Source organism: Leopardus geoffroyi, chromosome D2, assembly GCF_018350155.1.
Source record: "Leopardus geoffroyi isolate Oge1 chromosome D2, O.geoffroyi_Oge1_pat1.0, whole genome shotgun sequence".
NCBI lineage: Eukaryota > Metazoa > Chordata > Mammalia > Carnivora > Felidae > Leopardus > Leopardus geoffroyi.
In genome coordinates, this window is record NC_059334.1 from 74,029,040 (window position 1) to 74,047,985 (window position 18,946).

The 18,946-nt window shown below is 43.7% G+C and overlaps 2 protein-coding genes and 1 long non-coding RNA gene across 5 annotated transcripts in view; 2 read left to right on the forward strand and 1 right to left on the reverse strand.

The window, feature by feature from the left end:
- Window positions 1-4,157, reverse strand: part of HSPA12A (heat shock protein family A (Hsp70) member 12A) — a 168,119-nt gene extending 163,962 nt beyond the window's left edge. The window contains exon 1 of the mRNA XM_045439079.1: window positions 4,054-4,157. Within this exon, the coding sequence (XP_045295035.1) occupies window positions 4,054-4,056 (3 nt within the window). The 5' untranslated portion in view covers window positions 4,057-4,157. The remainder of the gene's footprint in view (window positions 1-4,053) is intronic.
- ENO4 (enolase 4) overlaps window positions 3,725-18,946 on the forward strand; it is a 29,112-nt gene continuing 13,890 nt past the window's right edge. For 2 of the 3 annotated variants that reach the window (XM_045439081.1, XM_045439082.1), the window contains exons 1-7: window positions 3,727-4,219; window positions 10,973-11,101; window positions 11,869-12,059; window positions 14,189-14,322; window positions 15,972-16,141; window positions 16,231-16,362; window positions 17,943-17,996. In XM_045439081.1, the coding sequence (XP_045295037.1) occupies window positions 4,055-4,219; window positions 10,973-11,101; window positions 11,869-12,059; window positions 14,189-14,322; window positions 15,972-16,141; window positions 16,231-16,362; window positions 17,943-17,996 (975 nt within the window). In that variant the 5' untranslated portion in view covers window positions 3,727-4,054. Of the gene's footprint in view, window positions 4,220-10,972; window positions 11,102-11,868; window positions 12,060-14,188; window positions 14,323-15,971; window positions 16,142-16,230; window positions 16,363-17,942; window positions 17,997-18,946 lie in introns of all 3 variants that reach the window. The other variant, XM_045439083.1, reaches the window with a different exon arrangement.
- Window positions 4,250-7,872, forward strand: LOC123577126. The gene is made up of 2 exons (XR_006701720.1): window positions 4,250-4,592; window positions 7,759-7,872. It is a non-coding gene; the product is annotated as an uncharacterized LOC123577126 (long non-coding RNA).

Here is an 18,946-nt window from a genome sequence, read left to right on the forward strand (position 1 = left end):
TCTTCAGGGGCGCCTGGGTGGCGCAGTCGGTTAAGCGTCCAACTTCAGCCAGGTCACGATCTCGCGGTCCGTGAGTTCGAGCCCCGCGTCGGGCTCTGGGCTGATGGCTCAGAGCCTGGAGCCTGTTTCCGATTCTGTGTCTCCCTCTCTCTGCCCCTCCCCCGTTCATGCTGTGTCTCTCTCTGTCCCAAAAATAAATAAACGTTGAAAAAAAAAAATTAAAAAAAAAAAAAAAAAAAAAAAAAAAGGAGTCTTCATACTCAAAAAGTTTAGGCAACATTGATCTAGACCAGCCACTCATTTTATTGATGAGGTCTAGAGCTTGGGGACAGCTGGGACTCCAATCTGTCTTCTAATTCCCAAATGTCCCTTGTCCCCTACCACACCCATCCACTGCGGGCACCCCATCTGTGGGATGTCAATAGTCATGGCGGTGTCCTCTCTCTAAAGGAAGAGGGTATAGTCCTACCCTCTGTCCCTGGATATCTTCCAGAATTTTCCTTATCTCCTGAGTCTTTCCTTTCCCTTTCCTTCCCTTCTTTTCCTCCTTTCAACTCCCCTGTTTTTACCCTTAGAGTTAGCTGCACTCAATGCCTTTCAAGCTCTGATGTTCTCTGAATGCCCTTGGACATTTAGTCTCAATATGAAATGGAAATATAGTTACCAAGGTACTAAAACAAGGAATGTGATAAGTATGTATACAATACGCATACACATGAATGTAGTTTACAGCTAAAACCCCACTACTTCTAACATCTATAAAAAATCAGAAAATTGGAATATTCATGAATAGTCATTTTATTTACTCTGGATCTGTCAACACTAATAGAATGTTAATAAATGCCTAGCATACCAACTTTTCAAAATGCTTTCACGTCTCTTAATGCAGTTTATTGTCCTGATGGCTCAGCAGGATGTAAGTGCTAGGATCAAGGCCCACAAGAACTTAAGTGCCGTGAAGGGAAGAAATGTTACCTATTTTATTCACTGCTGTTTTCCTTGTGTCTAGTCTCTGCCACATGGTAGGCATTCAATAAATATTTATTGATTGAGTGAATGACAGAAGTTAACAGGGATGGTAGTTTTAGCTATTTATTTAGCCTACATGTAGTTTTATTTTTAAGAGGATAGCAAGATTCTATAAAGGAACAACTGACTCCCTAATATCTTTTCAGTCTTTCATTCTCCTTTAATTTCAGTCTTTAATTTGACTTAATATTATTCCTTCAAATATCTTAATGTAATTTTTCAAAGTTATACAAGTAGTACATTCATTTTAGAAAAATCAGATACTACTAATAAAGAAAATTAACATTTCCAACGATCCCATTACCCAAAGAAAATACACTTAATATGCCAATGTATATTCTTTCAGAATTTATTCTTACGCATATGTACACACGCACATCTGACACATTCCAAAAACTCTCTGTCTTAAACTCCATGATTTAGATTGTTTTCTTTTTTCCCTAAGCTTTTTTTTTTTTTTTTTTTTCTTTTTTGGCTCAGTGCCTCTTAGAGCACCTTATCCTCCTCCTATGTCCTAAATATGTTTCTTCCCCAATATTTAGGTCCTTGCTTCTATAGGATTTTTCCCTTTTCCCTCCAGAAGATTCATCTATCCTTATTTCAACTTTAAGTGCCATGTGGATGGGTGATCTTCATATTGTCAGTCTTCCCTTCTCTCTGAGATACCAATGCTCCACAAGCCCCACACATCTAAAACCAGGTGCATCCTATTCCTTCCATCAAAACCACATCACTCACTCATCCACCCCATTTCCATCAACTGTAACAGAACTCTAGGAGCCATCCTCAAAGGCATAATCTTTGGTCCCCCAATCCCACATCCAGTCACTCACCATGATTCCCATCCTTCTTCCTATTAACTCTGTCATCCACGTCTTGCCAGTGCTACCAGTGGGCTTTAGGCCCCCACATCTGCATCATTTTCTACCTGTGTCTCCTGCTTTCTGTACAACTAACACCCTCCAAGCTTACCCATTGCCGCCAGCTAACTTCCTAAAACACCATTTCCATCCTGCCCATGCTACTTTTCTATCCTGAAGTCTCTTTATTACTGAAAACAATCCTTTGCTCTAGCCAGCCTAGTGTATTCATTATTCACTCAACTCCAAAACATTTTAAGTATTTATTAGGCATTTATTGTATGTAAAATCCACTCATTCACTCAACACCTATTTACTGAGCAAAGATCTGTAAAGTAATGTACTGGGGACACCATGGTGAACAAGACAGACCAAGTCTCTGTCCTCATGGAATCTAGAGGCTGGTGGGTTACAGAGGGGAGATTCCAAAAGATGGTGATCCCAGCCCAGGGCACTTCCAACCTTCCATTTAAGTGTCAAATGAGTCAAGACATCCCTGAAGGCTGAGCTTTGTGGCCCAGACTTCAAGTGGGAAAGGAGTTCAGAAGGGAGGGCTGAGCGAGGAGAGCTGATGTGGAGCACCACGTCTCTGCAGATGTGGGACTCAGCTGGGCATTGAAGGATGGGCGTCCCAGAGAAAGGGGTGCCTTCCATCCATGGGGATAGGAGGAGAGGCACACGGGTGGGATGGAAACACCAGCAGCAAGAACACGGGCTTATTTCCTATAAAGGTTCATTCAACACCTATTCGGCAGAGCACACGCTCTGTCCCTGCAGGCCCGGGCTCTGAGGGGCATGTGAAGAGTACTCATACCAGGCTCCTACCATGAAGGGATTTCCATCTAGCAAGGAGGATAAGGCAGGCCCATGATGATGTCACATCCCAGAAAGTGAGATGTTCCATCAGAGATTTGGAGACAACACTGAGGGAGCTCAGAAGGAGGTACATGTCTGGGTTTCTGTATCAGTTTTATAGAATCACATATTTTTATACATCTACCTGCCTCTATTGAAAATATCTTATTTTAAAGTGTTTTCTCACTCACTTTCTCATTTTATCCTAAGGGACTTGTGAAACAGGCAGAATAGACCGGATTGTTTTCCAGAAAAGCCAAACACAACAGAGATGTTTTAAGTGATCTACTTAAGTCAGGAACACTTACAGGTTAAGAGTAGAACAAGACCACCTGCCCGTGTCGGCCCACTCCCGCCTAAGTACCTAGAGCAGAAGGCACAAGAAGTTCTATAATTGCACTGACACCCGGCAGGTGTAAGGAAGCCAAGTAGGCAGTTGGATTTAAAAGAGCAGGACTGAGGCAGCCTCTGAAGGTACTGGAGAAGGTATATGACCCAGTGCCAGTCTTACAGTCCCACTTTTCCTTCTCAAGTTTTGCCTGTATCGTTCCCCACCCCTAGGCCTGTCCAAGCCATAACCATTCGGGGTTTACCCCGATTTTTTTCGGCCCACACTGGTTTTCCCTTCCAGTGATTTCACCCCACTCATTTCCCAGCGGAGGGGCAGGGGGACAGGGGGTGGGATCGCGTATCCGGTTCTCTCCTGCGCACCAGTGTGCCCGGCCAGCACGCTGCTGGCCTCGGGACAGGCGGCTAAATACGGGCGAATGAATGAATTCCTGGCACCTCCACGGGCCAGCGAGGAAATATCCGTCCCCAGGAATGGGCTGGCAAGGTGTGCCCGCGCCACCCGGAGGAGCTCACCCACCGCGAGGGACGAGGGAGTGTGCACGGGGGGGGGGGGGGGGGGGGGGGGCCGGGGGGGGGTTGGGTAAGCAAGAAGGCCCAGTGCCCAGAGCGCGCCACCCGAGGCTCCGGTCCCCCGCTGGAGGCCGGGACTAACGCTCCCACGCTTCCGCAGAAATCGTGAACTCTTTCCCCATCAGGAAAAGTGTCAGGCAAAGTGGTGGGAAACGACGCCGCCACTGCGCGAGCGTCAGGAGTGGAGGAGCCCTAGCCCCAGGCCCAATCCCTCAGGAAGAGGAGGGAGGAGCACGGGAGGAGCCATGCGCACCTAAGACCGCGGCAAGAACCCGGGCGAGAAGCCACGCGAGATCTGGGGTCGGGAAATCTCATTGCGTTGCCTAGCGACGGACAGGACGCTCGCGGGCCCCCAGGCTAACCCCAGCTGTAGCCTCAAATCTCCTACCATGGGGGAAGAAGGCGGCGGCCGCAGCTGTGGGACCACTAGGGAGCTGCAGAAGCTGAAGCAGCAGGCGATGGAGTACTACCGGGAGAACGACGTCCCGCGCAGGCTGGAAGAGCTGCTCAACTCCACCTTCTACCTCCAGCCTGCCGACGTCTACGGGCACCTGGTAGGGACCTGGGACTAACACCCTCTTCCCTCCAGCCCCTCTTCCCCCGCCCCGCGCTGCGGCAACGCCGTGCGCCTGCGCCGCAGAGTCGCGCACGCGCGCCGCCGCCACAGGCTTGAGGACCGTGGTCGTGCGGGGAGGCGACCCCGAAGGAAGAAGCGGTGCGGAAACCTGGACAGGAGGAATCTCGAGAAAGTGGTGGACAGGAAGCAGTTAGAGGAAAGTGCGGTGTAGGCGCATTCGTGGCTAAGGCGACAGCTCGGGCCCGGCAGGCTTCTGAGCCGCCCTGCGCGGTTGCCAGTTCTCTTTAAACACAGACCTTAACACCGCATAGCTCAGCTTGCAGCCTGCAGCGGCCTCCGTTTGACCACGGGTGAGCTCCCTGGCGTTTGCCACAGCTTGCCCTCAGCCTACCCCGTGGCCTCATGCCCAGCCCGCTCCTCATTACTGCTAGTCGCACTCTGATTTCAAGCGTATGTACCTTGCAGGGTGCCCTCTTCCTGGATGCCCGACCTCATCTGACCAGCTCCTACCCAAACTCCAAATTCACATCAGTCTTGCCCGCTTCACCTGGACTGATTGTCCTTGAGTGTTCCTAAATCATTTCCTGTCCGTAATGAGGCCCTCCATAGGCTTTTGAGCTCCATGGAAAGCAGGGGCCTTTTCCTACCACCTCCCTAGTCCCTATGCCCAGCACAAGATCAGGCACGTACCTTAGGCTTAAGCAATGAGCAGTTGAAACAAGCGTTTTCTCACTTCTAGATCCGTTAAGTACTAGCCACCTACCTTCTGGAAGGCAGTGTGGTTGGAACTGATAGGAGTTTGCACTAAGGTGAGGCAATATGACAGCAGAGTATGTAAATGCAATAAAGAAGCACAGTGTGTTTACAGGGTTCAAAACAACATCTTGTCGAGGCAGTTGGTATGGAGGATGTTCCATGAATGTTTATTTTACTCAATCGTGGCCTACAAGTGAAAGCTGTATGTTGGGGGAGGGCAGTGCTGAGCTCTTTGTGCTCTGTGATTTGTTGCTTAATCTTCAGGACCACTAGGAGGTAAAAATTGTGATTTCGTTTTACAAATGAGGAAACTGTGGCCCAGTGAATTTAGATGATTTTCCCAAGGGACACAGTGAATGACAGTGACGAATCAGACCAGGTTTGTGTCCGTCGTACCTCGCGATTCCATGGAAATAGCGGACACTCAAGCACTAACGTGACACAAATGAACGAATGCGACTCTGAATTCCGTTCTCTTCCCACTGTCTCTTGCTAAAGGAATTCTTGGAAGTTAACTAGTCTAACTTCTTCATTTCACAAAGACACCAAGCTCTGGTCTCACAGCTACTTGGTGCAAAAGTTAAGACTGGAGATTTGGACTCTGGTTCCTCGGTGTTAATGTTCCTCCCAGTCTACTAGGCAGCCAGGACTTCAGTTTGTGTGGCTCTCTGGGAGCTTATACCTTGGTTATGGATAAAAGCCACTGATACATAAAGTAACTGGAGTACTAGATAAGGTGATACATGATTGTGTGCTAGACGGAGGGACACATCACTGCAGGCCTATCAAAGGAATTCAGGGTTAGGGAAGGTCCCTGTAGGCTGTAGCATCTGAGAAAATTTGGGCTTGGACTTTGAAGCAAGTTCGAGAATTGGATTGGCAAAAAGATAATGTTTTTTTTGCTGCTGCCCTGGTTTTGGCCATCCTTATTTTCATCTAGTCTCTCCCTCTATTGAGTTCAACCCGAATCGTGCTGCCAAAGCAATGCTCCTTTAAAAAAAAAAAAAAAAAAAAAAAAGATTTTTTTTTTTTTAATTTTTAAGTAATCTCTACACCCACCGTGGGGCTCAAACTCACAACCCCAAGATCAAGAGTCACACACTTCACCAACTGAGCCAGTCAGGTGCCCCCAGAGCAGCGTTCCTCATCTTAAATCTGGCCAACAGTCTCTTGCTCAGAAACCCCCTGTAGCTCCTTACTATTCCCTGAAGCCTAAAGTTCCTCACTTCCCTCCCCTTGGCTTATCCTGTTCCCTCTACCTGAAGTATCTTCCCTTGACTTCTTCTCGTCTGCCAGTGGAAATACTACATATTCCCCAATGTTCAGCTCCAATGCCATTTCTTCTCTGCTTCTGTTATATACTAGAGGAATTGAAGCAATGAGGAAGATGCTTGTGGGCAATAGCAATACAATACTATTTAGTCCCTCGCCATAGAACTCATGAATGAAAGAGTTTGTGATTCATCTGATCTGATTGCAGATCTGGTTTAATTCTTAGCCCTGCCACTTAGTAGAACTATCATATTGATGTTCCCCAATGAACCATACCACCAGTGTGACTGGTCTTATGTAAATCTCTCCCACACTGACTTGGGACTTGGCCATGTGACTTGCTTTGGTTAATAGCACCTCACCAAGCATGATGCAGACAAAGACATGGTAAGTGCTGCCATTTTGAGGCTGTACTACTGGAACACTCCCCCTTGGCGTAGTTATCCAGGAAGTCCAATTACCCTGCTGGAGAGAGAGATCAGGTAGATAGGCTCACAGATGTAACACCTCCAGGATATCCTGTAAGAAAGACATGCCCGGCCAGCCCCTAGGATGTTCTAAGCATCCTGGTTGAGACCCTAGACACATGAGTTGAATCCTCTTGGATGCCCTGGACCCAGTCAAGCTTCCAGATGACTGAGTCTGAATAGGAGACTCCAGGCAAGATCAGCCAAAAGAATTACCCAATTGAGCCCAGGCCAGATTTGTAGAGTCATGGGTGAATAAATGGCTTTAGCCACTAAGTTTTGGAGCAGTCTGTTACTTAGCAGTAAATAATTAAAACATTGGTCGTTTTACCTGGTATAATTTATTTCTCTGGAATTCAGTTTGCTCATCTGTGGAATGGAGATGAAAGGATTTCCCTTACAGAGTTGTTTTGAGAATTTAATGACATAATGTATACAAAGTTTCCAGGGGTGTATCTGACATATATTTGTTTATCCAAGATTTAATTTGTGGAATCCTAAATCTGCCAGGCACTGTGGTGTGACACATATTAAACACTTAAGTCACATATTAAACACTTAAGGCACATATTAAATCACTCCCTCAAGGCACATATTAAACACTTAAGAATGTTAGTTCCTTTTCCCTCCTAACATAACATTATACGTTGTGGATGCTCCTTGCTAGTTGCATCAAATTCACTACAGTACACAATGGATAAGCTAAATAATATTTTTGTCTCCTGATTCTGTCTCAATCCATTTAGGCACCTACTTTGTAACATCCAAACCACAGTCCTTAAAATATATGGATGGCTTGAAAATTGACTTTCGCTTTAGCAGTGCTGGGGCCCCACCTGTGAGCTGGCACGTCGCTGATGGGTATTAGATGACCTGTTACGTAGGTTGAGGTCATTGGATTTCAAACCGAAAGATGAGAGGCCTGGTCTGCGGTGAATGCAGATAAAGAACCCAATACAATCTGATGATAAAGAGGTTGAGGAGAGTGTACCTTCACCTTTCCTTCTTCCTTCTCTCCCAGCTCCTACTCCTCTGTGTAGAAACACCATCTTGTATCTTTTTACTCAGGCGTTTTGAATGGCTTTCGGCCTCAGCTTCATTCTCTTCCGCCTCTTTCTTGGATCACTTCCAAATGGCTTCTGCTTTTCCACGTCAATGAAACTGCTATTACTAGGGTTCTGACAACCCTCTTTGAACACGTGAACTGGTGGTGAAATACAGCCTCTGCAGAAGTCTTCACCACTAAAATATCAGATGCCTTGCTGCGAGGAATAAAAACTGGCCCACAGAAGTTTTCCTGTTTGCATCACAGCATTCTAGAGACCAATTGACTTTGGTATCTTGGACAGAAGGATAGGTGAGGGCCTGCTAAAGAGTGACATGGGGTCTTTAAGAAACGTATGTGAAAAAATTCCAAAGTGTGTCATGTTTGACTAACAGTCTGCTTCCCAAAAGGAGTCTCTTTGGAGAAACTAAGTAATAATTTTCAAACAATTATCCTCCTCCGTTGCGTAGCTGGAATCATCTAATTAAAACAAATCTCTTTATTTCAGTGTGAATTAATTTGGCTAAGACTCCAATCCTAAGTTAGTTTTTGTTTGTTTATTTTTGTCCTCCCTTAAATTCATATGTATGTACATATTTCACTCTGAGGCACCATCACCAAACCAGAAATGGAAGCCAACATGGCAGATAGAAGATTATCCGCGTCTGGAATGGCCAAAGTTAGTGGGGGCCTCATATTCCTGACATAAAAATAGGGAGTGTATCACCACATTCCTCGGGCTTAGTTTTTTTCCCAAAGTGCTATGCATTTGAAAGTAGACTTTGTGCCCTTCTCCGTTTCCCCCATCACTTGATAGCAGTTGACGTGGATTCTGGAATCAGCCTGCCTGGATGTGAATCTCAGCTCAGACAGTTATTTTGAACTCGTGGGGAAAACATTTAATCTCTTTCTACTCAGTTTCCTCATGTATAGAGTGGAGATAGCAAAAATAGTACTGATCCCATAGGGTTGTTATTAGGCACAAATAATTTGGGTAAAGCAGTTAAAACAGTGGCCAAAGCAATGATATATTCTTTTTTTTAAAAAAACAACCAAACCTATAAATATATGTTGTAAATGCTTTTAAAAGTTTTACATTTTGTTAGATACTGTTCTTTGAAATGGGGAAGTTTATTTGATTTCTAAAATTATATTGTGGGTTTATGTCATTTAAAACTGACTTTTAAGTATAAGAATAAAAGACTTGTTTTCCTTTTTTAAAAGTTAAAATGATGTTTCATTTTGATTGCAAATAAATTCATGCTTTATTAAAAAAAAAAAGAAATAAATGTATGTGAGTTTCTGCTGAGAGTTCAAAAGAGAACAGCAATCCCTATCAAAATAACACCAACGTTCTTCACAGAGCTAGAATAAATAATCCCGAAATTTGTATGGAACCAGAAAAGACCCCAAATAGCCAAAGAACTCCTGAAAAAGAAAACCAAAGCTGGAGGCATCACAATTCCGGACTTCAGGATGTATTACAAAGCTGTAATCATCAGGACAGTATGGTACTGGCACAAAAACAGACACATAGATCGATGGAACAGAATAGAACACCCAGAAATGGACCCACAAACATATGGCCGACTAATCTTTGACAAAGCAGGAAAGAATATCCAATGAAATAAAGATAGTCTCCTCAGCAAATGGTGTTGGGAAAACTGGACAGTGACATGCAGAAGAATGAATCTGGACCACTTTCTAATACCATACACAACAATAAACTCAAAATGGATGAAAGACCTAAAGAAAACAGGAAGCCATCAGAATCCTAGAGGAGAAAACAGGCAACAACCTCTTTGACCTTGGCCACAGCAACTTCTTACTTGACATGTCTCTAGAGCCAAGGGAAACAAAAACAAAAATGAACTCTTGAGACCTCATCAAGATAAAAAGCTTCTGCTCAGGGAAGGAAATAAGCAGCAAAACTAAAAGGCAACTGACAGAATGGGAGAAGATATTTGCAAATGACAGATAAAGGGTTTGTATTCAAAATCTATAAAGAACTTATCAAAAACACACACACCCCCAAAAACAAATAATCCAGTGAAGAAATGGGCAAAAGACATGAATGGACACTTTTCCAAAGAAGACATCCAGATGGCTAACAAACACATGAAAAAATTCTCACCACCACTGATCATCAGGGAAATACAAATCAAAACCACAATGAGATGCTACCTCACCCCTGTCAGAATAGCTAAAATTAACAACTCAGGCAACAACAGATATTGGCAAGGATGCAGAGAAAGAGGAACCCTTTTGCACTGCTAGTGGGAATGCAAACCGGTGCAGCTACTCTGGAAAACAGTATGGAGTTTCCTCAAAAAATTAAAAATAGAATTACCTATGACCCAGCAATTGCAGTACTAGGTATATATCCAAAGGATACAGGCGTGCTGTTTTGAAGGGGTACATGCACCCTAATGTTTATAGCAGCATTATTGACAATAGCCCAAGTACGGAAAGAGCCCAGATGTCTATCGACTAATGAATGGATAAAGAAGTTGTGGTACACAATAGAATATTACTCAGCAATCAAAAGAATGAAATCTTGCCATTTACAACAACATGGATGGAACTAGAGGGTATTGTGCTAAGGGAAGTCAGTCAGTCAGAGATAGACAAATATCATATGACTTCACTCATATGTGGAATTCAAGATACAAAACAGATGAACTTAGGGGAAGGGAAGCAAAAATAATGTAAAAACAGAGAGGGAGACGAACCACAAGAGACACTTAAATACAGAGAACACCCTGAGGGTTGCTGTAGGGGTTGTGGGTGGGGGGATGGGCTAAATGGGCAAGGGGCATTAAGGAAGACACTTGTTGGTATCATCACTGGGTGTTGTTTGTAAGTGATAAATCACTAAATTCTATTCCTGAAATCATTATTACACTACATATCAACTTGGGATGTAAATTTAAAAATTAATAAATAGATAGATAAGTAAATATTTTTAAAAGAGAACAAATCACTCCATGTACCAAAGACTGGGCATCAGGCTAATCCAAATTTCAGCTCATGAGGCCGGGGCAGTTCCCACAGAGCTGCTAGCCTGATCCCCGCAGGAGGAGGACACTGAGGGAGAAGTTTAGTAGAAACTAGAGTAAATGTGAATGACCTTTTAAAGACAAATTAGTTATGGTGTTGTCATCTTTGTTTTTTTGTGTGTGTGTCGAAGGCAAACTGTTTCTCTAAACTTGCAAAGCCACCCACCATATGCAAAGTAGTGGGGAGAAACGTATTGGATGGCCTGGGGCTTCCAACCCTACAAGTGGAAATATTCTGCACCATTCAAAACTTCCCCAAGGTACGAAGCAGCTTAAATGTATTCTTCACTGTGTCCTGACGCCACTGCATTTATTAGCATTTATTGTCTAAATTGTAGAAAATTAATGTTTTGAAGTTCAGTGTTTGTGAAATATACACACACAATTTGTAGGTAGTTATGTACATAAAGCAGGAACCATGCAGTCAAACAGGATGGCTTTATTATGTTTAAGTGTCATATTGGTAACAGACATGACCTGCTAGCCTGAAGATGATCCAAGATGGAGACGTGGGGCAAAAATAGTTTTAAAACTCTGACATTATTAAGGTGATAAGTTCTGTAAATCTACAGGGATGTTTATTCATAATGTTTTTATATGGATTAACATAGATTCGTAGATATGTAGGCCAAACTACATAAAGACAAATTCATTTTAGTAATTTTAATAATTCATTTGAATTGCTACATATTTGTTAGAAATAATTTTACTACAGTCTCTGGGAGGAAAATAATTATGATTAAAATTTGTATCCTTTTAGTTATTTCCTGGACAGGTAGTGATAAAAATGAAGTTCAATGTAAGGTTTTTATAAGTGTACATTAACCAGGTAATAATTTTAAATGCTCCTTGAAGTTGGGTTCCACACTGTTTCAACAGTTATAAAAATATCTCAAAGAAAATTATATATTCTCGTTTTCCCTTTGAAACTGGTGATAAAATATGCACATTAAAAGCTGGATACGTTCAATTTCTTCCTTTCTGCCAAAGGTAGGGAAAACGTAGAACACACTTACATTATTTTCAGAACATATGTTCAGTGGTGATCTCAACGCACTTTGAAGTCCATGAGAACGCTTTACCCGAGCAGGCTGAGGCCGAGGAAGTGGAAAGGTCTGAGGCCGTCAGCACTGCTGTGCAGTGGGTCAACAAAACCATCACGGAGGAGCTTCGGGGCATAGCCCCCTCCAACCAGGCCGAGGTGGACCAGGTGCTCAGGTAAATCTTCCACTTGCAAATGGAAGCATCCAGTACAAATGTATCTCTTTTCTTTTTCTTTCACCCGCCAATAATACGGGTCTGTTGTATCTAGAGGGTACAGTCAGCAAGTTGATTAAGAAGCATATGCTAGGGGCGCCTGGGTGGCTCCGTCGGTTGGGCGGCCGACTTTGGCTCGGGTCACGATCTCGCGGTCCGTGAGTTCGAGCCCCGCGTCGGGCTCTGGGCTGATGGCTCAGAGCCTGGAGCCTGTTTCGGATTCTGTGTCTCCCTCTCTCTGACCCTCCCCCGTTCATGCTCTGTCTCTCTCTGTCTCAAAAATAAATAAACGTTAAAAAAATTAAAAAAAAAAAAAAAGAAGCATATGCTAAAGCAGCAAAATGCAGCATAAAATACCATTTTTCTTCTGAAAACCTTGTTTTTAAAGTTTTCCTGTGGGAGGCCATGGAAGGCCTTTCAGTCTCTTTCCATGCAAAGGATTCAGGATAAGTTTCAGTAGAACGTTTCTCAGGAAAAGCACGAAGAATCCAGATGATGTCCTGTCCGTCCCTTCTCATACGCCATCTTTGAGTGTCTCCTATCCTTTCACGGAGTCACACTGGGTGATGCTTATAGTCTGCCCCTCAGCCACAGACAAGTCCTCCATGCTTGTCCATAGGTGGACTCTAACATGTGAAAACCAAGGAAGGGTCTGCTGGGGCTGTGTAAGCATTGTCCAACACCCAACTGAGGAAGGGTTAGCGTTACTCTTCCTTTTGGGGAGGTCCGGTGCCACAAGCCTCTTGGCCCAACAAAGGTCAACCGGATTCTGTCTCTCTCTATACTTCACCACTTGCTTACTTATACATAATATCACGTTTTAGTTTGCTTCAGAGTTGGACCATAACCTTGGTAAAAAAAAATTTTTTTAATGGTTTTTTGGTTTTTTTCCCCTCATCTGCTGTGATCATATTCTTCATTTTCCTTCCCAGTGTAGTTTTTCTCATGCCTTCTATTCTATTCCATTTCTTTTCTCCTGGCATTTTTCTCCCCCAAACCTCCCATCTGGACTGGTTCCTCTCTATCTGCTAACAGAGATGCCGTAGGACATCCCTTTATTTTCCCCCTACTTTCTCAATCCCGTATCTTCTTCTTTCTCGACTTGTGGGATGGAAAGTTTTGGAGTTTGTATGTGTGCAGAAATGCCAGCACTTTGCCCTGATGGCTGACAGTTTACCTGAGTATAGATCTCATTTAAAAGCAATTTCTCTCAGCACTTTGAAGGCTCTGTCCCACCAACACCTGGATCATTAATAAGTGGAATGTAATTCTAATTCCCATGTCTTTGTTCTTTGTTGGCTTTTTTTCTTTTCCTATGGAAGCTTTGAGCCTCTTCTTATTCTGGGGAAGCTGAACTTTTATAGAGGTGAACCTAAAGGGGCCTTCCCCAAGTTTTTTTTTTTTTTTGAACTGTTCACCTTAAGTTCTCCTCCCCACCAAAAAAAGAAAATGAAGTCCTGCCCATTATGCTATATATTTCACTGTCTATTCTTGACTCAATTTTCTTTTGATGGTCATTTACTCAAAAAGAAAATCCAGGAGCCCTTAATCAAATTAGATCTTCAATTTTTACCTTAAATATACAAACGACTGGGCTCATATAATTTGTTTAATGTTTATTTACTTTTTGAGAGAGTGAGAGATAGAGTGCGAGTGGGGGAGGGGCAGAGAGAGAGGCAGACGTAGAATCTGAAGCAGGCTCCAGGCTCCGAGCTGTCAGCACAGAGCCCGACGCGGGGCTCAAACTCACCAACGGTGAGATCGTGACCCGAGCCGAAGCTGGACTCTCAACCGACTGAGCCACCCAGGCGCCCCTCAAATAATTTTTAAAACGAACACATACAACCTGCAAACATTTATTTCCAAACATTTATGTATTTCCTTCCAAAAGTAATCTCAGCTCCTCCACACAGTTTTGTTACACCACCATCGTTTGGGGGCCTTGGAGAGTGAAGCTGTGATCTACTTTTAAGTGGCTAAAAAGCAGAGCTAATTATTGACACACATTGAATGGAGGTCAGGTCAGCACTAAAACACGGCCCAAATTACGAGTGGTCTTCATCGTAAAGCCATGTTTTCTTGCCATTAAGGACATTCTTTGAAAGTAAAGTACAAGAAGAGAAGGAGAGAAGACAGCTGGAAAAGGGCCTGGAAGACCAAACAATATCCATCCCTTCACCTCCACCTCCTCCACCCCCAGCAAGAAAAAAAGGACAAAGGCAAGGTCGGTGACTCCCGTTACAGAACCTTCCATAACCACTATGTGAGGAAGAAAGGCAGATGTTTGGACTGCCTTTCCGATCAGAGTCTGCTGCAGACCTAGGCCGGGCTCCCCGCCAGGTACCATCCATCCTGCATGTGGCTTCCTTGCTTGAAGCTATGATGTCGAGGATCTTAGGCGGTTTTACCCCACCCCACCCTCTGTTTTCTTTGTAAGGAAAAAATACTTCTTCCCCAGAGGTGAGCACTTACCAAAGGAAGCGTACCGGAGGGTGGCGATGCCGGATGGGGAAGAGGAAAGCGGTGTGGGGGACCTTCCACTGCCCCGCAAAATATCCATTAGCTCATCAAAAAAGCCACTCCATATTTTAAAGATCAGCAATATCCTTTGATACGGATAACCAACATTTTCTCTGTCCTGTTAATAACATATAAAGAAAAATTGGGGGGGGGGGGTAAACTTTGCTCTTTTAAGGCAAATAATCAAAGTTATCATGGCCCTTTGTTCCATGCTTTCCAACATATTGTGAACTTCAGCCCCTCCAGTGCTGCTGGTATTGTAAACAGAGTTTTATGTCTTTCCAACATGCTCCTTGAGGACATGAATCATGTCTCATTCAACTGAGCACCACCAGCGCCTAGCATGAGGCAAACGCACAAACACCCAATAAATGTGGGTTTCCTTGAAGAAGAAAGCACCAGAACCAGGAGGGGATCAAAGAGAACATGGAGCCATGGTTTCTTATTTCCTAGATTCAGATGCTGAGGCCCAGAGAGGGAAGGAGAGTCGCCCAAGGCAAAAGAATCCTATGAAACCAATCTCTTGGGACAGGGAGATAGCCACTGCTGAATTATAGGTAGAGATCAGCATTGGGTGTTTATTTGGCGGCTGCTGTTGACTGACAGAACGTGGAACGTAAGAGAAGTAGGAGGGGACAGGAATTTGCTAAAGATTTACTATGTACTCTGCGCTTACGTAGCTTTTGCCACTTATCTTACCTACCCGAGCCAGACCAGCAGCTGGGGGAAGGGCAGAAAGGGCCCTAGCGATTTACAACGGACGGCGTAGCACCTGATCAGGCTGGCTCACTGGGAACAAATGAGAGTAAAAGATGGGTGAGGGTGAGGGTCAATGGCTGGGTTTGGATGCCACTTCTAAAACAATGAGGTGTCTGTTTGGGATTGGCCAGAAAGGTAACCAGTTAGATACATGTGCATGAAGACATTCAACAAAAAGCTGGGTACCAAGGAGCTATGGCAGGTGTAGAAAACAAAGGACTTGGAATCCAAAGACTGTCCAGATCCTCTTTATTCACATTCTATTGGATATTGGGCCAATCTTTTAACCTAAGCCCTAGTTTCCTTATATGTGAATGTGGGCTAACAGTATCTACCCCATAAAACTGTTGAGGGAGTTAATATTGAATGTCTTAACATTTCTTAAGAGTGGCAAAATCCAGGGCTAAGGATTACTTGAACATCACAGAAAAACTTCTTGGGGGTTGGGGTGGAGAGCATTTTCTGTCTAGCCTCAGTTTTCCCCCTTTCTTTATACTGAGCCTTCACATCTATAAGTAAAGCATTAAAAATAGATAGTTTTATCATAGTCAAACTTCCTAGAAAGGAATCTTTTATCACTCTTTTTCCTTCTAGGGAGGACAGATACTCTTACAGAGAAGCCTATCTTGCCTCCAGAACCTGTTGAACCTGTCCTCAGTGGCAGCATGGCCATTGGGGCAGTGTCACTAGCTGTGGCCAAAACCAGTGCCATGCTGGACAATAACCCCCTCTACTTAAATATTGCATTACTGAAGCACCCGCAGGTTAGTATCTATTATGTGCCAAGGACCCACGAGTATCTCCATAACAATGAACCATGTTTCTTGTTTCTCCTTGTTCTTCCCTATTTCAGGAGCAGCCGACAAAGCTAACTATACCTTTGCTGATGGTATCTCTGGTCAGCTGTGGGAAGTCATCGCCCGGGAAGTTGAATTTAATGAAAGAAGTGATTTGTATACCCCATCCTGGATTAACAGCTAAACAAGTACCTTATAGTATATCATACTGCTTTTTCTAAAAAAATATACTCCACCATCGATGAGTCTTTAGTGAGGGTCCCTAAGGTTTATGACGCTGAAGGAGAGAGAATTAATTATAAAATGAGAAAAAAAATACTTTAGGAAATCAGGGACTTGGGAAGAAAGCAAGACGTCAAAAAAAAAAGGGGGGGGTGGCACATTTAGGCCACCTTCAATTTCTGGTTCCTTTCAGCACTGACATGTGCCAGTGACTCCCCAAGAAGCCCCGGGTGAGTAACCTGGCAGGCCTTGATAGTGCTGGAAGGTTGTTATTTGGGGGAGTTGAGGCATCTTTATTTACTGGCCGATGCACTGTGGCAGCAGCGAGAGGAAGCTGGCATTTTCCTAGCAGCCAGTTCTGTTCAGTAAGAGCTCCGGGGCCAAGCAGACTGCTTGGCACAAAAGAGAGGTTTGGTGCATGTTTACAGAATGAACGAATCCTAAGTTGCATCTTTCTACTTAGTACGTGTGCTAGCATCTGTCTTGTTCTGCAGTCGTCTGAATGAGCCAATACATCTCTTTAAATCTTCATGAAATATTCTACCAGTTAGGCACTGGGAGGAACAAATGTTCGTGTTCTATAGCAGATGTTTTCAGAAAAATCATGCAGGATGTTTCATCCCCTCTGGTAATACATTGAGTGATATTTTTTTATCCAAGCTAGTGAAAATCATTAAAAAAGATCTCAAGATAATTTCTTCATGATAAAGAATTCTTTTTTTATGAGAATAACCATTATCTCCCAATGTATTGATTGTGGAACACTAGGAATCCATTGCTGGCTCACCATCCATCAGATCATGTTCAGATGCTGGCACCAGAATCTTCCCTGCAGTTAATATCTGTTGTGCTATTGGGTACCAGAGCAGTTGGCATGCCATTCTGTATTTGTCTTCGTATGCAGATCCCACAGTCATTAGACTGTGTCGACTTTTTCAGTGACAGTGGCTTTATACTCATTCAAACACTATCATGCAGAATCCCTGGGTGACCTGTGACATGTACTGCAAAAAGGTTGGTCAAGAGACTGAAAGAGGGGCGCCTGGGTGGCGCAGTCGGTTGAGCGTCCGACTTCAGCCAGGTCACGATCTCGCGGTCCGTGAGTTCGAGCCCCGCGTCGGGCTCTGGGCTGATGGCTCGGAGCCTGGAGCCTGTTTCCGATTCTGTGTCTCCCTCTCTCTCTGCCCCTCCCCTGTTCATGCTCTGTCTCTCTCTGTCCCAAAAATAAATAAACGTTGAAAAAAAAAAAAAAGAGACTGAAAGAGAATGAGGTCCATTTGATCCAACCAACTGAACCTGTCAATTCTGAACAATGGAGAAAGGATTGTGAGAAGAGTCTCGCTCATTTTCAACCAAATAAAAACTGAGGGCTGAAGATTCACATTTAATCTTCTGATTTGATAGACCATATCCAATCTACTAACCAGGATACATTGTCAGGGACCCTACAAATATTCAGTTAGAAAGAGCCAGTGTGTGGTGTAAGTTTTTATATTTAAAATTTCTAGACTGCAGTTGTGGAAGATCATGATTATTCTACTTACAGGGTGTGGAGATGCTTCTGGAAATTCAGAAACATATTAACAAAACAATTGAAATGGTATGTAAAGAGGATCTATGGTATGGAATTGCTGACAATATATACAAATTATAGTTCATTACAGTTCATTAACTCGGTATTGTTGTTATTGATGTGTGAAATGTATTAATTTGCCTTGGGTTTCCCATACGAGGCAAGCTTCTACATTCCCTCACTGACTGCGGATCCAGTTTCTAATGGCCTTCAACAATCTCATCAGCTGGCTTTATGCTAAGATCACCCCTTAGGATTTGCAAAGAAAGGATTTGGCCCCTAGGATGTGCGAGGCAGTTTAGTGTAATGGTTAAGGCACAGACTCTTGTGTCTGCTTGGGATCCTGGTGTTGGGCAAACAGGAGCCTTTGGCCAGGCAGCCCTTGAGAGGGAAGCCACAGAAGCCAGACGATGACAGGCAACCATATATATGAGCCACTGGTCGTGCCTGTGTTTGTCTTGTTCACCAGTGTATGTCTCCTGCCACGCACATCACTTTGCTTCCTGAGTGTGGTTTTTTTTAGCAGGGGATAGAAAGTTCAGCTGACTCCATCGTGAAGAAAAGAAGTAGGATATCTGTATTTGCATATACTTGGGTGTGAACCATACTGATTCTTGACAAACATACCCCAATTTACAGAGCCTGTGAATGCTGGGTATTAAAAAGCATCCTTTAAAGGCTGAATCCTGGATGTAGAACACTGTCAACACCCTACATTGTGCGTATTGAAAATCAATTATCTTTGGAAAGTATCTTTTAATCTCAGATGACATTACACATACCAGATTCATCAGATTTAATGACCTTTGGCAGTTCCAAAAGTCAAGTCCACCCTGCAGGACAAAGGGTTTGTACCTTAACAACATTCAAACCAATCGAAAAGCAAATCCCACAGTGGTGTTTCTCCTTAAGGGCAAGGAGGGGACTTCGTATGAGAGAATAATAACTTATTTACCTGAGTAGAAATACACGGATAT